This window comes from Palaemon carinicauda, chromosome 23 (assembly GCF_036898095.1).
Source record: "Palaemon carinicauda isolate YSFRI2023 chromosome 23, ASM3689809v2, whole genome shotgun sequence".
Lineage (NCBI taxonomy): Eukaryota > Metazoa > Arthropoda > Malacostraca > Decapoda > Palaemonidae > Palaemon > Palaemon carinicauda.
In genome coordinates this window covers 100,485,314-100,495,313 of record NC_090747.1, presented here as the reverse complement: position 1 = coordinate 100,495,313, position 10,000 = coordinate 100,485,314, and the positions used below count along the sequence as shown (strand labels likewise).

At 35.4% G+C, this 10,000-nt stretch overlaps 1 protein-coding gene across 1 annotated transcript in view; it reads left to right on the top strand.

The window, feature by feature from the left end:
- Positions 1-10,000, top strand: part of LOC137617305 (uncharacterized) — a 150,703-nt gene that overhangs the window by 11,969 nt on the left and 128,734 nt on the right. Inside the window, exons 4-5 of the mRNA XM_068347310.1 lie at positions 1,025-1,489; positions 8,489-8,547. Coding sequence (XP_068203411.1) covers positions 1,025-1,489; positions 8,489-8,547 — 524 coding nt within the window. The remainder of the gene's footprint in view (positions 1-1,024; positions 1,490-8,488; positions 8,548-10,000) is intronic.

Genomic DNA, 10,000 nt, shown 5'->3' with positions numbered 1-10,000 from the left:
CGTATTTGAGGTAGTAGACAGGTGATTCGTAAATGAAGGGGAGTCCTACGTATTTGAGGTAGTAGACAGGTGATTCGTAAGTGAAGGAGAGTCCTGCGTATTTTAGGTAGTGGGCAGGTGATAACTAGGTATATTCGTTTAGTCTAATTCCATTTATGGATTGAGAATTGAGTTTTGCTTAAATAAAGGGTTTAGCAATCTAATTTTATGTGTGAATCGAGAATAGAGAAAGCAGATATGTAGGACTGAAAATGAATATAAGTAAAAATTAGATTATGTTCAATTAAAATGCAGAGACAATAAATACCGGTAATAAGCGAACCTCTAGAGATTCTTGACGAATATACATACTTAGGACAGATATAGGTAAAGGTTTTTGCAATCTAATTCCATGTATGGATCGACAATTGAGTTTTATTCAGGTATGGCCTTTGTTTTATGTACTGAGAATTGAGTTTTGTTAAGGCAAAGATTTTTGCAATCTAATTACAATTATATTAGTATTTTTTAAGAATAAAACTATGAAATCCACATGAATTTGGTTCAGCTTTATTGTAGCGTTTTACTTCATGGGGGATTTTATTCTAGTAGGGATATTTAATGCCATATTGATGGCCATAATGCAGATGAAAAATATATAAATAGTTAACTTTATGAAATAGTTTTTTATTTTGAAAAATTAGCAATTTTTTTAACATTCAAGTTGACGTTAATGTATATATGTGAAATTCAATATCACCTTGAAGTTAGGCTAACATTAATGTTGACGTAGTGAAAGCCTTCGAGGTTGAATTGCGCACGCCTGATATGTTAGCTTTTTGTTAGTAGTAAGTTTAGGTTGGTAGGCATTAGGGAGATAAATTCATACACTAAATGTTACCTGGAGACGGACACTACTAAGAGAAGCCTGTCCCAACTGCCTACCCCCCCCCCCCCCTCTCCCCCATCACCCTTAAGAGGATATCAATGGCACCCAATGGCTATGTGAGTTCGTAGTAACGAGTTTGAGTTTACCGATTGGCAGCGGTAACCTGACTTACGACGACAAGCCTCCATACGATGTCCTGATGCCCTCGCACCCACCTGTCGTAGAGCAGGTAACCGAATCCCCCGTCAGGCCGTGTCCACACCCACGATGTCCTGATCCGGGCGGCGGCGTCGAGGGTGATAGACGTCCTGCGGACGGGCAAATGACACCCGGCGGCCCTACGCCCCCTCCCTCTAATCCTCCTCATCCTCCTCCTTGGCCGAAATCCATTTCTCCCGACTATGAGTCGTCTGCTGACGGCGGCGACGACGAAGGTGTGAGCCCGGCCCTACGAGATCCGTTCCGACTCAACCCGTCCATCAGTAGTGGCCCGTCCAAGAGCGAATCGGGTGAAGGGGATGAAGGTGAGGCTGCGACAGTTGACCCTGACGAAGATTGGCCCAGGGCCTTGCCTCGCCGGGGACTCAAGTCCCGTCTGCTAAGGATTAAGACCAGCGCTGGGTTAGTCCTCAACTCTGTCTCCCCCCCCTCACACCCTTTGGAAGATAAATAAAAAGAAGTCCCCTTTTCACTCCCCCTCCACATGACAAAAAGTTGAAAAAAGGCCCTTTTTTAGTCCCTTGGAAAGTGAATAAAAAGAAGTCCCCTTTTTAGTCCCCCTCCCCATATCAAAAAGGTTCATGCTTGCGAAGTTTCAAGAGACTCGGTTGAAGTTATCTGTAGCAAGGACACTCCCCCTCCCTCCCCCCAAAAAAAAACAAAGAAACAAAAAATACCCCCTTGGTCAGTTGCACTTCCCACCGGCAAAATAAACCCGTAGTTGCGAACGTATTGCGAATTCAAGTCTCCGTGATTTGTTAAAAATGAGAGATGGAAAAATCACTATCTAACCGCATACAACGTCATTTTCGAACATTACGTCCTTTTCCGATATGTAAGTTACTTTTTTATTATTAATAAATGTTTACTGCTTCTTATAGTTACGAGAAGTTGTAATAAATACTAATCTCAAAACACTATAACCTATAGAACCAAGGAATGTTGATCCCAGACTAAAAAACCGAAGTGGCATGAATACCCAAACACACAGAGTCACAATGATTCATGAAGATGCATGCTGACATGAGAAATTAGGAGGAATTACTCGCAGGGAACCGAAGTCATGACGTCATTTACTATGTCAAAGGCCAAACTTGTTCAAGTGTAAACATTGTTCGGAAGGATCCTCGTGCGGGATGGTCGCTTTCAGCATAATGCAGTTGATTTACTACTTTTCTGATGACACCAAATACATAACGTTAAAAACCAGGTAATTGCTTACAACACCACGCTCTCCATTTACTCCAAAATAATGCAATCCTGCAGTTCACATCTTCTTGCACAGTAATTAGGTGGTTATTCTAATTCTGGGAAAGCAATAATTAGCAAGATATGTTGAGGAAGGGGGGAAGGAGTTATAAAAAGAAAATAGCTGGGTTTCCTCACTAAACGACTTGGAACTGACATGTCAACATAGTCAACCAAACAGAATTCGTGATGCCAGCGTACATAAACAGAAGTTCGTGATGCCAGCGTACATTTGATATACTGTATATTCAAAATATACTTAATTAAAAATGGATTAATTACTCAAAAGTGTCCATAAAATATGCAATTTACAAATAGTGACCCTTTTGAGTAATCACTCAATTTTTGATTAAGTATATTTTGAATATACAGTATATCAAATGTACGCTGGCATCACGAACTTCTGTTTATGTACGCTGGCATCACGAATTCTGTTTCGTTGACTATGTTGACATGTCAGTTCCAAGTCGTTTAGTGAGGAAACCGAGCTATTTTCTTTTTATAACCCCTTCCCCCTTCCTCAACATATCTTGCTAATTATTGCTTTCCCAGAATTTAAATAACCACCTAATTACTGTGCAAGAAGATGAGAACTGCAGGATTGCATTATTTTGGAGTAAATGGAGAGCGTGGTGTTGTAAACAATTACTAAAAACTACAACAATTCAGATCTCACAGTCCATTTTCCTATTCAAATGGGATAATGACAGGACAAGTCAAGTCGAAGGGTGACTGTTAAAACACTGGCAAGTTCCTAAGCCAGCGCCTGAAGCAGTTGTGAAGCAACACGTGGTAATTTGACGTCAGTCTTCGGATCCCCAATATTTTATTATCACCTTAGCATGCCCCCCCCCCCCCCAACCCCAAGAATGCCAGCATGGTACCCTTCATAGTTAAAAGAAATTCAAGTCTGTTTGGCGATTCATAATAAGAGGACACGAACAATCTTCTGATGGAGTTCCAACTTCAGAAATCCTTCGTTTCATTTCTCGTCTTCAGGTGGATTTGTTGAATCCTTGTAAGGTGTCTTAGGAGTCTGTGATCCGTTAAATCCTTGCAAGGGAATCTCTGGAGTAAGTGTGTCTGTCAAAGTCGTTTTTGGGTTTTTTTGTCCCCCCAGTTTTGGTTTTGCCATAATTTCAGCCAACCAATTTCATATATATATATATATATATATATATATATATATATATATATATATATATATATATATATATATTATGTGTATATATATGTGTGTATACATATGTTTTATATATATATATATATATATATATATATATATATATATATATATATATATATATATATATATATGTATGTATGTATGTATGTATGTATGCATATATATAAATATATATATATATATATATATATATATATATATATATATATATATATATATATTCCTTTTTAATGAACATTTCATAACCCTCCCGCCCCCCCTAAGCATCAAGATACCAACAAGCAAGGACTGACTTGGAATTATACTCATGAATATCTCAAGCACATTGGAGGCATATTTAATTTCCCTTTTTGTCACAATTAATTTACTTGAAATTTTGAAACAATGCAGCAACATTAAACTAGAACCCCTGATCATAATATTTTCGAAATATATTTTTAGGTAATAGATTATGTTTTTTTTTTTCTTTTTTTTTTAGGTTTTTAGAAGCAGTGTGACAATATATTATCATAGAATTTTTGGTATTTAATATTTTGAAGAAGTTTGCCTTATAGAAATGCTTATAGATTATAGCTTAGTAGAATTAGATTAATATTGTATAATTCAGATGCCGTTTTAGGGCCTTTTATATCAATCAGAGACGTTTTCAATCAATTTAAGATTTTGAACTAGAATAGAGAATCAAATCTGTTGGTAAACAAAATCAGTAAATATAAATAAATATTAAAAGCAGCAGCATTTTGTTACTAAGCTTATATATGCATGAAATTATAAGAATAATGATTTTTTTAAATCAGCATAAAATTTGTCAACGTTCTACTTTTTTTTCTTAAAAACGCACATCTGGCTTTTGAGTCAAGTACAGCATTTGCACCAATTTTCATCTCCGCTGCTTGTCGCATTTGCTTTATTGCACATTTAATAAGATGTTTCTCCTGTTCCATACATTCATACATGAGCACACGAAGTACAGACTATATAGGTTATATGCAAGTGTACACTGTTAAGAATTGGCGTAAAAAAATAATCTTATAAATCCTGGAATAAATGTTGCCAGGCATTTACCGTTTTAAAAACGGATATATTGACGTTAAGGAGTGATATTACGGTCACCAACCCGTTAAAGATAATAACAAAGTAGGGTAAAAATTACGGCTGACTGTTGTGACGGGCCGAGAAATGATTGTGAACTCAAAGGCAGTATGAAAACAACTGAGTTAGTTTATTAAAGAACACTCTCCTTTATATACAAAATCTCAAAGCAACAAGAATTTTCATGTTCAAATATTGACACTGTTACAAAGGAGAAAAGCAGACATGATTTTTCAGGTTCTTTTTAGTGCGAGGGGAGAGCGAAGATACAAGCTCAGAATGAACTATGTACGATCGTGTGGACACACGGTTGGTACACTGTATTTCTCAAAATACGGCTGAGAACCGTATATTTTCACGGAGATTTTTTATTAAAATTACAGTTTTTTAACAGCGTATGTTTACGAACATATAAAATACCTGTTAAAAATGTTTTACTTTGAAAGTTCCCCATTTATTTAAAAGTGACAATTGTAAAGTTTACTTTCGAAGAATGTTTGTGGTAGCCGATGTGGTAACGTCCCTGACTGGTGAACGCCAGACTGGGGTTGGAGTCCATCTCACACTCGTTAGTTTCTTTGGTCGTTACAACCTCACCATCCTTCTGAGCTAAGGATGGGGGATTTGGGGTAGCCTATAGGTCTATCTGCTGAGTCATCAGCAGCCATTGCCTGGCCCTCCTTGGAAAGGGGGCTTGGACGCTGATCAATGTAGTATATATGGTCAGTTTCTAGGGCATTATCCTGCTCGATAGGGCAATGTCACTGTCCCTTGCCTCTGCCATTCATGAGTGGCCTTTAAGCATAAGAACAATTATACATTTTAAACTTGGTCATCTTTGTTATATATATATATATATATATATATATATATATATATATATATATATATATATATATATATACATATATATATACTCTATATATATGTATGTATGTATGTATGTATATAATATATATATATATATATATATATATATATATATATATATATATATATATATATATATATATATATATATATATATAGATAGATAGATAGATATAGGTATATATATAACTTATTTTCCTTTTTTTATAATGAAAAGATAAATTTCCCAATGAATGCAGATAAGGGTAATAAGAACAATGAAGTCTTTCTCAAAATGACAAAGTTTCAAATTTACAGGTAAACTTGAAGGTCGTTTTGCCTTTTTCTTTACTCGGAATATTTAAAATTTGGATTAAAAATTTCCCCTGTTTTATCCATGACATTCAATCCTTACCTTGAGTTACTGAATGACTCGAAGATTCTGAAACCTTGTATAATGTTAAAGATTTAACTTCAAAGTTTACTAAGTCGAAATTAGTTCATTTCTGTCCCTTACTTAGTTCTCTCTTAAATCACACTTGTTTATTTATTTATTTACTTATTTTATCATTACACCCCCATAAGCATAAACTGTTTAAATCCTCATCTTCACCAACAGAGGTAAACAAACTGAACTGACTTGGTAAGAAATTGTCAGTCGAAGAATCACACAAATGGACAATATAGAAGTGAGATGAACAATTATGAAAAACAATTTTGTCATTAGCATTATTATTATTACTTGGTAAGCTACACCCTTAGTTGGAAAAGTAGGATGCTATAAGCCCAAGGGCTCCAACAGGGAAAATAGCCCTGTGGGGAAAAATAAGGAGATAAACTACAGGAGAATTTTATGAACAATAACAACATTAAAATAAACTTTTCATATATAAACTATAAAAACATCTGCAAATGTTCTATTGTTACTAGGTTACACTTTTGGGTTACAATTATTTTGTATCACTTATTTTATACATTTTACTGAAGGAATCAGATATTGGTATTTGATGAAAGTGATTTGTGTAAGTGCTTACGTCTGTAATTAAAAGACACATACAGAGGAACGTAACATTCATTGTAAGCTGCCATAGAGAGGAACGTGACCTTCATTATACTCTGCCATACAGAGGAATGTGACCTTCATTATACTCTGCTATACAGATGGACGTGACCCTCATATTCTGCCATACAGAGTAACGTGACCTTCATTTTACTCTACCATAAATAGGAATGTGACCTTCATTATACTCTGCTATACAGATGGACGTGACCCTCATTATAATCTGCCATACAGAGTAACGTGACCTTCATTTTACTCTGCCTTACAGAGGAACGTGCCCTTCATTATACTCAGCCATTCAGAGAAACGTGACCTTCATTATACTCTACCATACAGAGGAACCTGACCTTCATTATACTCTACCATACAGAGGAACGTGACCTTCATTATACTCTACCATACAGAGGAACCTGACCTTCATTATACTCTATCATACAGAGGAACGTGACCTTCATTATACTCTACCATACAGAGGAACCTGACCTTCATTATACTCTATCATACAGAGGAACGTGACCTTCATTATACTCTACCATACAGAGGAACCTGACCTTCATTATACTTTACCCACACAGAGGAACGTAATTTTCATTATATTCTATCATATAGAGGACTGTGACCTTCATTATACTCTAACCCCCATACAAAGGTTATATTGAATATTTTACACACGTATGAATATTGGTAAATATTCAACTATATTTGTATATCCACTAAAGGCAAGATATAATGAATATTTATATATAAGATTTCGGGGTCATATTTTCGATTTTTTTTCTTTATTCTACGCAAAACTGACTTCATTCAAATATTGATAAAAATGAACCGTATACGAGAAAGAATTTCGCTATATTTTTTTTTTATTGTCGTATAATTTTTCATCGAAACCGTAAAAAAATTATTTCGAAATTTTCGCTTTTTCTTCTTAAGGCCGAAGAGCGGGCTGTCCCTACCTACGAATTGAACTTTCATTAATATTTGTTTATTATTTTTTATTAATTCGGGAAATTAAAAACCATTCTGAATTGTCTCCTCTAAAAAAGTGAAAATTGAAAAGGGCCGGGCTCGGAATTTTCATCGATTTCTCAAAAAAAGGAAAATAAACTTTCGGACGAGCGTCAAGAAACTAAAAAAAAAAAATGAATTACTACTTAAAACGCGGTAAAAATCTTATTTTTTTTTTTATTAAAATGTAGTATAGGAGAAAATGGCGTATTTTTTTAAACGGTCGATTGAGCCATACGTATCGGAAGGAGCCACGAATTTGGGTGCCAGAGGGAGCCAGAAATCTTGGGTGCCATATTTCATACCCAAGACAACATGGACGGTGTCACATTTCTCACCATATTTTGGTTAATTTTTCAGTTTTTATCTTTGCTGTTTGCGGAAAAGAGTGAAATTTTATATTAAAAAAACTGAAAAAGGAAAACTCTAAATATATATAAAAATATATATTAAAAAATGGCTCCTCTCCGTCATATTCACCCGAAGTTTTCGAACGTTCCTTTTTTTCAAATTTTTTTTTTTTTTTTTTATTCATCTGAGGAGAATATGTCAAGTTATATTAGGTGGGCAGACCCGACTCTACCAACGGTTGAATATATATAAATTAAAAGTGATTTCAGTGTAAAAATTGGAAAAAAAAATCTTGTGTTCTGTTTTTTTGAAAATTATGAAAATGTCAGAAAAAAAAACACGTTCGAAAACTACGGGTTTATATGCCGAGGCCCTTTATGGTCAAATGTCCTGTCTTTTACCTCTATTTCATCTTTTATTTACCATTGAAATTAACCTACAAAGTTTATATTCTCTAATTTTTCCACAGAACTTTTTTTTGGAAGAGTCTAAACTCAATGATTTTTATATTTTGGGGTTTTTTTTTGCATCTTAGATACGTGATACATTTCCTTCATATGAAGCAACCTGTATTAACCGTGATTTATAAAACACTATTTTTTCTTTGCAGATATATTTTTACAATAGTTAGCTACCTCATCGGCGTCTTCATCTTTGCTACAATTGTGGGTAAGTAGTTCTCCTCAATTCTCCCTCTTTTCATCTTTTATCTTTACGTTAAGGGGTCGGTTGCCTGATGCCTTCTATCAAAGGCATACTCTTCCACCAAACCTCTTCTCTCCATATCAACCTTCACCTTAACTTGCCATTTAATTCTCTGCCTCCCTCTTGATCTTCTCCCCCTAACAGGTTCCTCCCGTCTTGCCAGTTATTACTTCTTAAATTAATTTAGAGAACGGTGGACTATTTTGGTATGTTATTGAATATGTTATTATGTATGCAAGTATATGTATGTGTACATTTATACATTATATATTTATATATATATATATATATATATATATATATATATATATATATATATATATATATATATATATATATATATATATATATATAGTACATTGAAATATAGATATATCCATTTATAGATGAAGATAGATATGCAGTATTTCTAGGTAGACTGGTAGAGGAATATAATTGTTATGCACATATCCAGATAAGTTATGATATGTGTTTTTAAGCAAGTTAATGAATAATATGAATAACACGTATTCCTTCCACAGCTTTTTCATGGTTTCCTCTCTAGGAAGGTTATCATACTGTATTTTATATGCTAAGCAGTGGCGTAGCTAAAGGGGGGACGAGGGGCCCTTTTTGAAAATACTTGAAAGAGAGGGGGCCCTCCAGAGTCGGGTCAGAAAGTAAAAGTATGTTAGTATATATTTAAAATTACTTCCTACTCACCATAACAAGTGGAATAGACCTCTTTACTAATATCTGGCTACGGCCTTGTGTGTGTGTGGGGGGGGGGGGAGGTGTCAATACCCCAGGTTGTTCTGGCCTGATTGGAAACGTCTCAGTCTGGTGTTTGCCAGACGGGGGTTCGAGTCTCTCTCAAACTCGTTTTTTTCCTTTGATCGCTGCAACCTCACCATCCTTGTGAGCTAAGGATGGTGGGTTTTGGGGAGTCTACAGGTCTATCTGCTGAGTCATCAGCAGCCATTGCCTGGCACTTCTTGGTCCTAGCTTGGTTGGAGAGGGGGCTTGGTCGCTAATATATATATATATATATATATATATATATATATATATATATATATATATATATATATATATATATATATATATGGTCAGTCTCTAGATCATTGCCCTGCTTGATATGGCAATGGCGCTGTCCCTTGCCTCTGCCATTCATGAGCGGCCTTTAAACCTTTAAACCTCTAGACGTATCTGCACCCAGCTCTGAATCACAACCCCATACACCCCCCCCCCCCCCATGAGAAACCCATATATCTCCTCCTCGTCTCTGATGGACGATAATGAATTCAGTCCATCTCACAAATCTTAACCAAAACTTCGGAAATCCATCTCTGGAGGATGGCTTATTCTTCCTGTCGCTGAATTGTCAGAAAGTCGCCTGAAGAAGGTGATAAGTCGTTGGGCCCTTGACACTTTTGGG